The 9,963-nt window shown below is 43.7% G+C and overlaps 1 protein-coding gene across 4 annotated transcripts in view; it reads right to left on the bottom strand.

Moving 5' to 3' along the window:
* Positions 1-9,963, bottom strand: part of daam2 (dishevelled associated activator of morphogenesis 2) — a 310,900-nt gene that overhangs the window by 83,517 nt on the left and 217,420 nt on the right. For all 4 annotated transcript variants that reach the window (XM_059982795.1, XM_059982796.1, XM_059982797.1 and 1 more), the window contains exon 14: positions 5,617-5,919. In XM_059982795.1, the coding sequence (XP_059838778.1) occupies positions 5,617-5,919 (303 nt within the window). The remainder of the gene's footprint in view (positions 1-5,616; positions 5,920-9,963) is intronic.

Here is a 9,963-nt window from a genome sequence, read left to right as displayed (position 1 = left end):
AAATACTCCTATTTCTCCTTTTTATATTTTATATATACACTGACGGTAATTCACAGTTTTTCTCTATTATTATGTATTGCATTGTACTGCTGATACAAAGATCTTTCATGACATATGCTGGTGATATTAAACCTGATTCTGATTCTGACTGTTACTGAGATAAAACTCCAGATTTATTGAATCAAAAATCGCAGACTGTCCTGGTAGTATTTAAACTCATGTCTGTGGGTCAATGATCTAGAACTCTGACTGACAGTCCAGTAACTTAACCATCACATTATTCTATCCCTCAACACGATGAATAAACTATACGAAAGTTGCAAAGTCGAAAATAGCTAATGGTCCGATGGATGCATCTATGTGCTTTTGGTATTTTATACATAAACCTGTGAACCCCTCGATTCGAATCCAATTAGTAATTACCTCTGGTATCCATTACACTCAAACCTACTGAAACTTCATTTAGATTCCTGTCTGTAATCACCTAAGGTATCCCTTGGGTTTCAGCAATTAAGTTACAGAGAAAGGTTGAACAAGTTAGGTCTCTATTCATTGGAGCGTAGAAGGTTGAGGGGGGATTTGATCGAGGTATTTAAAATTTTGAGAGGGATAGATAGAGTTGACGTGAACAGGCTGTTTCCATTGAGAGTAGGGGAGATTCAAACTAGAGGACATGATTTGAGAGTTAGGGGGCAGAAGTTTAAGGGAAACACGAGGGGGTATTTCTTTACTCAGAGAGTGATAGCTGTGTGGAATGAGCTTCCTGTAGAAGTAGTAGAGGCCAGTTCAATTGTGTCATTTAAGGTAAAATTGGATAGGTATATGGACAGGAAAGGAGTGGAGGGTTATGGGCTGAGTGCGGGTAGGTGGGACTAGGTGAGATTAAGGGTTCGGCACGGACTAGGAGGGCCGAGATGGCCTGTTTCCGTGCTGTGATTGTTATATGGTTATATGGTTATTCTATATATAAACCTCCTGAACCCCTTGATTAGATTCTAGTCTGTAATTAGTCCCAGGGTATCCATTATTCTACATATAAACCCTTGAGCCCCTTGATTATATTCCAGTATGTAATCACTTCAGGAATCAGCTATTCTATATATAATCTTAGAAACTTAGAAAAATAGGAGAACACTCTTAGAAGAACACAAATAGAAGAAAAGCACTTTTAGGAGCTTAGAAAAATAGAGGGCTATGGGTAACCCTAGTTAATTTCTAAGGTAATAACATGTTCGGCACAGTTTTGTGGGCTGAAGGGCCTATATTGTGCTGTAGGCTTTCCATGTTTCTAATCCTGTAGATCTAAATTCAATCATGGTAACACTTCACTGACATGTGTCAGTGATATTAGAACTGAGTCTGATTCTGAATTTGTGTTCAGCCCATACCTTCCAAGCCCCTCTCCTCTGTGTACCTATCCAAGTGTTTCTTAAATTATATCAATAAACCTTCATCAATCACTTCCTTTGGCAGCTTATTCTGTATGTTCACTGCCCTCTGAATGAAAAAGTTACCCCTCAGGTCCCTTTTTAAATTCCCTCTCACTCTAAATCTGAGCCTCCAAGTGTCTTACTCTCGTATCTTGGGGAAAGGGCTGGGGGAAGTTCATACTAGACCAGGCCTCTGAATTACCAACTACTGCGCCAATACGGAGAGTTGTATAAATATGTTTGAGAGGGCAGACATTCCTGTGTAAGGGCTAACGACATGAGCAATGGGTCCTCATAGACTTATGCAAATCAGATTATTGTTTCCTCAAAGATGTTAAAATGGAGGTGTGCATGGACTGCAAAACACAAAAGCGCAATGGGTCAGGCGGCATCTACAGATGTTTTGGGCTGACCGCCTTCATCAATCCAGGTGCACGGTCCCAACCCGAAGCTCTGCCAGTCCATCTGATGCTGCCTCTCCGACTGAGTTCCTTCAGCTTCTTCTGTGTTCCTTCAGATATCCAACATCTGCAGTTTCTTGTGTCTCCACTCTGCGTGCACTGCCCGTCACGACTTTGCCAGCTAAACTGGAACTTGGGTGGATAAGAGCACAAAATCTGGAATTTATAAGCAAGCAGCTTGTTATTGATTATGACATCCATGACACCACCAGACTTTTTTTTTGTTGCAAAAGCCTTCTGGTTCACTAATGCCCTTCAGAAGAGTATGTCAGCTAACTTCTCTGACCTATGTGTGACTCCACACCACAGTAGAGTCATGAATTCTGAAATGACGCAGAAGGAATCTGTTCTGGGGCAATTGGGAATAGGCAATAAATGCTGGCTCTGAAACTGATATCCAGGTCCTGGAAGCTAATAAACACAAGGAAAAACAAACAATAGGCAATTGCTTCACGCTTCACTCGATAGCTGTTATTCAAAAGCATTTCTCTGATCCACTTGACTTCAAAGATTCTTCTACATGGGTCTGTGTGTGGGAAAACTGGAAAAGGATAGCTGGGAATCTTGCCAGAACAGAGAGTGCAGGAGAATCTCTGTTTGAAGCAATATTAAGAACCCCAAAAACAGGGAGAGTGCACTCTCTACCATTCATAGCCAATGCCAGAGGGCATGGCTAGATGATGCTCCAACCTCGCCAGCTGGAACTCTCCAGCTTTTGAAGACCATGTAGAATGTCAAGCTGGATAGTCCCAGGACTTTTGAAATTTACTGTGATTTATTATTGCCTGGAATGTAATGAGCACTGGAAAAGCCAACACACTTCCAGCCCTTTGAAAAAAACTGCTGCTCAGAAATGTATCATTGCATTCTGACTACAAAAATTAATTCACTGAAGTGAATCTTGCTGGGCTGTTTCTGCACGCTAGTGCAGTCTACCAGTCCAAACAGTCAAGGCATACAAGAGACAGCAGCATGAAATGGCCACTCAGTCCCTCAAGCTTACTCAGCCATTTAATTGGATCATAAATGAACTTCTGTCAAGGACAACTTCTATCCCACTATTAAAAGACTATTGAATGGTTCTTTAGAAGTACAAGATGAATTCTTGACCTAGCAATCTACCTCATTTTGTTTCTTGCAGAGTTTGCCTGCAGTGCATTTTCTCTGTAACTGGAACACTTCAGTTTGCATTCTCCCATTCTGATATCCGCAGCCGGGAGAAGTCGTCTTCCTCTTGAACCCCCCTAAGAAACGTGAACTCAAATCTTCCTAACCTTAAAAAAAGGAGGCCTTATCTGAAGGGAGACACAAAAGACCATAGATACAGGAACATGGATCAAGAAAGAAGAGGCTGGAGGAACAGCAGGTCAGTTGATGAACTTGATTGATATGTCTCAATGTCAAGAGTTGATGAACTTGATTGATAGGTCTCAATGTCAGACCTATGTCTCAGGTCAAAACCCATCATCTGCACAAAGATCCAGATGATAGTTCCTAATCTGAAACGTCAACCAAAACAGATACCCCACGTTTCTACATTATATGCAATCTGCCACATTATAGCTGATTCACTTTACTCCTTTAAATCCTCTTTCCATCCTTGTCACTATTCATGTTTCCAACTAGCTTTGTATCATTGGTAAACTTGCAAATACAGGTCGACCTTCTATAATCCGGCACCGTTGGGACCTGAGGAGCACCGGACTAGTGAAAATGCCAAATTACAGAAGGATCACATTAAGCAATAGCTAACCGCCTCATAATACCTATAAAATATCATGTAAATCAGTACAAGTTAGATAATAATGAAACAGAAATATTAAATGAGTAGCAAGTGAAATTTTAATAAAGTAATATGCTGTACAGGCACAGATAAAATAAATGGTACAGGTAAATGTACAGGAATTAACTTATACAGAACAGTTGAGCACTTCTGCTTCTAAAGTGAGATGTTTAATGTACCTTCAGGCAAAGTTACATGCCTGTAAATGTGGGGTTGTCAGGATCATCAACATCGTCATCTTGAAAAATGAGTGAAGCATCAGGAACTGGTGCTGAAACTGGGATAACAGTTTCTTCAAAAACATCTGGGTGAGCAGAAGCAGAAGTCGGAGAAAGAAGGTCTTCTATACGCCACATTTCATGTGATCGCCAGGCCACCAGGAATTCGGTGGTGGGCTCTTCTCTCCTCACTTGCAGTTACTGAGGGAATCCTCATTAGTTTCTTTTCCTCTGCTTAGTAATATGCTTAAATTCAGTGGGTCGCCACATCTGATCTGATGTCGTAGGCAGAAGAGAACGGAGCGCTGGCCGGGTGACGCTGGAGGGTGGTGCACAACTGATGGCAGGCGAGCGAGAAGGCGGACTGACCCAGCATGCGTCAGCTCCCCTGCCGCTGGCGGGTGAGACGGGTGGGTGCTGGGCAGCCGCGCCTCACGCAAATGATATTAACAAATGGAGGAAAACAAGCAGGAATCGCTTGTCTGTGCTTACAAGAGGGCACCAACATTTGAACAGATCTAGCGCAACCAAAACAATGTGCAGCAGATTGGTACGGTGGCCCAGGAAATTTGAAATAACAGTTACACGGAAGATTTGAGATCAGTGCCGGATTATCGAAGGAATAGGGTTACAGGTAGTCGGATTAGTGATGGTTGACTGTATTTTATTTTGGTGCCTTTAGTCAAACCGTTGGTAAAGACTGAGTTGGTGGGGCCCAAATATTATTCCCGTGGTAGCCCACTTTCTGCCATGTTTCCCCTCTCCTCCACATTCTGCCAATGTCCCGGTTGTGGGATCTTGCCGTGCACAGACACAGCCTGCCATCCGAAAAATGGGCTCATTCATTCCAGCTCTTCGTCTGCTGCTGGGTATAGACCAGTTAAAGACAGCAAATGTTCTTCCCCAGTTTTCATTGAATCAAAAAGCTTTTAACAATCCAGGAATTTCATGAGTAAGATTATTGACATTAGCTTTCTACCTCCAAGAGAACCACAACCTTTTTGTAGGGTTTGGAGGCTTGCATGCCTCAGTGATCCAGATAGCTATGTTATCTGGAGTCAGGGCCTTGTACTTTGGCTCCTGGGAGAGTTACCCGCACTAAAGTAAGAGTGGTCCATCGGTTCTCCAGATTTGGACAATCAGCTCAGAGCTAACAACTCTGACAGGAAAATTTATGGAGTACTTGCTACTTTTCTATTATCATAACCTGATCTGAAGCCACAGTATCCCTGTGGGTGCAGTGGGCCATGTAAAGCATGCACCGGAAGAGTGGTCCCTAAGGATCCACACACTGAAATTCTGCCCTCACTGGGCAATGCCCTCACCTTCATCCTGGCAGGTTCCACTTGCTCTAGTGAGTGACTGTCACATGTTTAGGTGTGCTATCTTTTGGACAACTCACTACATGCAGCGCCATTCCCTTACCCACTCCCAGCCTCCGAAGATCCGAAGGCATGATTATGTAGAAGGACTGTGAAGACTCCCACAAGTACCCTGACCATGATTAATGCATCAGTTGACTTCACTTGAGGGGAAAAAAAGTCTCATTATTGCAAATTCCTGGGTTACAAAGCACAGAAACAGGCCCTGTAAGTCCATGCCATGAATTACTTTGTTGACAAGAGGGGTTGTGAGGGGTCTTCGTTCTAGCCCCTGAGAGGGTGAATGTGATGTCTAAATTAAAGGTGCCCACTCATTCTTGAGGGAGAATAAGTTTTCCTTACCTCTGCCAGCTTGTGCCAGTTGAAGGACTTCAGTGGGTGAGACGGCTGTGGAATGGCCTTCTTCCTCATGCTTCCAATGGTGAGGGGGCAAGGTGGGGGTGGCATGCCACAGTTAAAGAAGGGTGGGGCACCGGGCGGGGGAGGTGGCCCTCCAGGAGGCAGTGGAGGGGGAGGTGGCGGCGGGAAATCATACAGGAGCAGAGGGGGTGGAGGCGGCAGCTCGCCCAACATTGGGGGAGGGGGTGGGGGGAAGGGCCCCCCCGGTGGTGGAGGGGGAAGAGGAAAGGAGAGGCCAACTCCGTTCTGCAATGAGAAGAAAAGAAACAACTCTGAAGGAAAGCAGAATACTAACAGTAATAAAGGTGAACAACAAATCTGTTGACGAGGCACATAAGCAGAATATAGATCATACTAGGGCTTTGAATCCCTGATTTATTGACTTCCATCGATATGAATGAGCACCCATAAACACAGAGTAGAATAATGCAGCAACAGGCCATTCGGCCCACTATATATGTGCTGAACACACCAAATTAAACCAAATCTCCTCTGCTTGAACATGACCCAAAATATTAAATTTAAAAGTCCATCATATGTTCACATCTTTGTTCTTATGTGAAGCAGAACTAGTTTCCTCTCATTCCCTCCATTCTTAATAAATGTTCTTTCTCTTATCAATCTTGTGTACAAAATCAACAAGGGGGATCTGTAAAAAAAGAAGCCAGAGACGGTCTTTACGCTAGAAACACTCAATGGATCAGGCAGCATCTATGGAGGGAGGAAAAGTTATTGTTTCAAGTCCAGCGTCCTTCCTCAGAACTAAGAAAGAGAGGAAATGTTAATTTTATGTCAGAGAATTTGGGTAACAATGCAGGATAGAGAGAACATTATTGCCGTCTTTGCACCATTGTGTTCAGCACTGTATTTATGATTGTATTTATTATAATCATGTACACAATTTCCTCTGTAAGCTTCCTGTGAGCAAGGAACTTAATTGCACCTTGGTGCTTAGGACAATAAAATAATCTGATTTTGAATCCGATAGGTTGAGACTAAGTGGCTTACTGTTGCAGTTAAGGGGCATTTATGATTAGATTATGCGTCTTTGTCCAGATAATGCATTGCTAACAGTAAGGTTGTGAGACATGCCCAGCAGACCAGACTACACAAACATTACAGAGCGTCATCCTTTTCAGTGGGAGAGGCAATGTCTTCAAAGGCTCTGTCCAATAAACCTCTAATCAGGAGCAGTCAGGACACTGGCCATTTATACAGTCCCCTCAGATTTACGGGATGAAACTGGTGCACCTGTTTCTTCAGGGCGCTTTACGTATTGGGAATTGAGGAAATCGTATTTTATAGTCAGAGTTATGCAGCAAGTGAACAGGCCTTTCGGCCCATCAGGTGTGTACTGAGCATTCAAGCATCAACTTATGCCAATTTGCACTGATTCCCACTTTATTCTCCCCACTTGCCCATCAACTGACACCCACCTCCCCAATATGTCCTGATACAAACCAACTTGCATGTCTTCAGATTTCAGGTCATAACCAAAGCTGGGTCACTGGCAGCATTTGTACAACGGGCATTCTTGAATTCACAGTCTCAAAGAATGGTGAGAGTGGAAACCCTCATCACATTGAAAAACAGAGTAGTCCGGATTAGCACTGAGCGATCCGAAGGCCTACAAACAGGGCTGGAAGGTGGAATTAGGTCGTGATGTTCCCTTTCCTCAATCACTGTGGACATAATAAGCCAAATCATCTCTTTCTGTACCATTCTAACATGCCTCATTCATAGAGGCCCACTGGTGGTCTTTCTGCAGATGGGAATAGCGCCACCTGCAGGCACCACACTGTCCTAAAGAAACTCTGGATGTGTCATTGGTCAGCCTGCGAGAGGTGCAACAGTCGGACCCTGGAGCAGTGTCTTTCCCTGTCACAAAGGTCGAATGTGCACCTTGGCCTGGTGGGGTTGTTGCAACCTGACCAGAGCCTGCACTTGGCATTTGCACTGGATTCTCAAACTCCTGCTGGGAGGCTGAGGAAGAAGGACAGCGGACGGAATGGATTCATGGGAAGATCTTACACCTGCTTTCTACAGCCACGTTGGCATGCAGGGTGAGTTGCAGGCTTCACTGAGAAATTCCTTCCTTTGTGCCTCAGTGGAACCAATGAAAGCTGAGACTGGGTGACTTACTCTGGAACCCAACGCTTTCACTGGAGAGAAGAATGTGCACCAATAAACATCCCTCTTGGGTCGCTCACCTTCTCCGGTGACTCAAGAGCACTGGAGTGTGAGAAATGACCCGATAGAAGTTTACAAAATGATGACAGGCCTTTAAAGGGTAGACAGCCAGAGACATTTCCAAAGGTAGAAATGTCAAACACCAGAAGACATCGCTTTAAGGTGAGAAGCAGGAAGTTCAAAGGAGATGGGTGAGGCAGGTATTTTACACAGAGAGTGATCGGTGCTTGGAATGGGCTCCCAGGGAATATGGCATAAGTTGATATGATTGCAGCATTTCAGAGATGTTTATCAGGCACATGAACAGGCAGGGAATGAAGGGATATAGGCCAGGTTTGTTTAAATTTGCCTCACAGTCAGCTCAGGAATTGGGGTCAAAGGGCCTCTTTTGACGTTCTATATGGACGTGACTGCATCAAGAGGACAGAACTGGACTTTGCTTCTGAAGGGCTTCGGAATGGTGAATCACTTTGAACAAAGATAAAGATCCCAACACAACACAGCTGGTATATCAGCTTCTCCACAGGTACAAGTCTAACAAGGTGGCAGGAGTATTGACACAGTGGCCACAGCAATGTGACAGCGAGCATGGGACCGTTACGGTCCATATGCTGGTAAGTTTCAGTGCGAAATATTTCCAAGGAATTCTGCATCAACAGCAGCCCCAGAAATATGAGCATTCTTTGTGGTGTATTAAAGAGAAAGAAATTGACCATAAGACCAGAAGATATAGGAGCAGAATTAGGCCAACTGGCCTGTCGAATCTGCTCTGCCATTCAATCATGGCTGATCCTTTTTTTCCCTCCTCCTGAACCCCATTTTCCGGCCTTCCCGTAACCTTTGATGGCATGTCCAATCATGAACCTATCAATCTCTGCCTTAAATACACCCAACGACCTGGCCTCCACAGCTGCACATGACAACAAATTCCACAGATTCACCAACCTTTGGCTAAATAAATCTCTCAGCACCTGTGTTTTGAAAGGACGCCCCTCTATCCTGAGGCTGTGCTCTTTTGTCCTATACTCTCCTACCATGGGAAACATCCTTTCCACATTTACTCTGTCTTAAATATATTAAGGTCACCCCCATCGAGCTACAATAGTGGGGAGAAAACGTTTTCCCAAAATGAGTTTCAAGTTGTAAGTGCCACTGAAGAGGTAGAAAATGTAAATGGCACTAATATTCCTCCTTATTGTTCACTGTTGTCAGTAGTTATCTTGTTATCTGCAGGATCTCACTCAAGATATCAGTGGCATTGATCCAATATTCTATTGTAAACTTACTGTGAAGCTCTGAGGTGCCCTGCACTGAGGGACAGGGTATGTAATCACACCAAATCCTCCACACAACCTTTGAGTGGAGCACAATCACTGTGGAATATCCCACAATGTCACAACCGTGGACACTGCTGTGGAAGCTGGGTGCTCTTGCATGGGGGCAGTTGAAAGAAGATGGTAATCACAGACACGATAATATACACATTCCAGCTAATGAGGGTTTCTTTGCAATTGTATTTAACTGTCTTTCTATTGCTTCATTCTTGTCAAGATCGAAGAATAGTGATGAGAACACTCCCTGCTTTAGACCAAGTTCCAGGAAAGAAGTTTAGTGATTTAGATTTAGATACTGTGAAAGGATTTAGTTTAATTTAGTTATAGGTTGCTGCATTCGAGAAGCAGTGATGGTGTTACTGTAACCCAGGCTAATGAAGTCCAAAATTGTAATGTTAGAAAGTTCTAATTGTGGAGGGATGGAAACAATGGTTACTGATTTAAAAAAAAGAATTTGAAAAAAAACTATGCAAGGGTGGGGTGGGCTGTACACAGAATGGACAAGGAGAGAAACACAGCAACACTTAGAAGCTGAAGACATGAACCATTAAGAGTGGAATTAGTAGTGAGCATCTTTACCCTACTAACTTGAAACCCTCAGGGTGAAACTCCCGGAGGAGAGACAATAGCGATAAAAGATTTATTGAAGTTCCAGCTATGATATGCAGCAGCTATAACAAGACAGTATTGGCAGAGACCAGTGTCCAAATCCCTGCTGAGTAGTCGGGAATTAGTTGTGCAAAATCATACCAAGGCATTGGGTCAA

Source organism: Hypanus sabinus, chromosome 10 (genome assembly GCF_030144855.1).
Source record: "Hypanus sabinus isolate sHypSab1 chromosome 10, sHypSab1.hap1, whole genome shotgun sequence".
Taxonomy (NCBI): Eukaryota; Metazoa; Chordata; class Chondrichthyes; order Myliobatiformes; family Dasyatidae; genus Hypanus; species Hypanus sabinus.
Note: the sequence above shows the minus strand (reverse complement) of the source record. Positions and strands in the feature narration are given on the sequence as shown.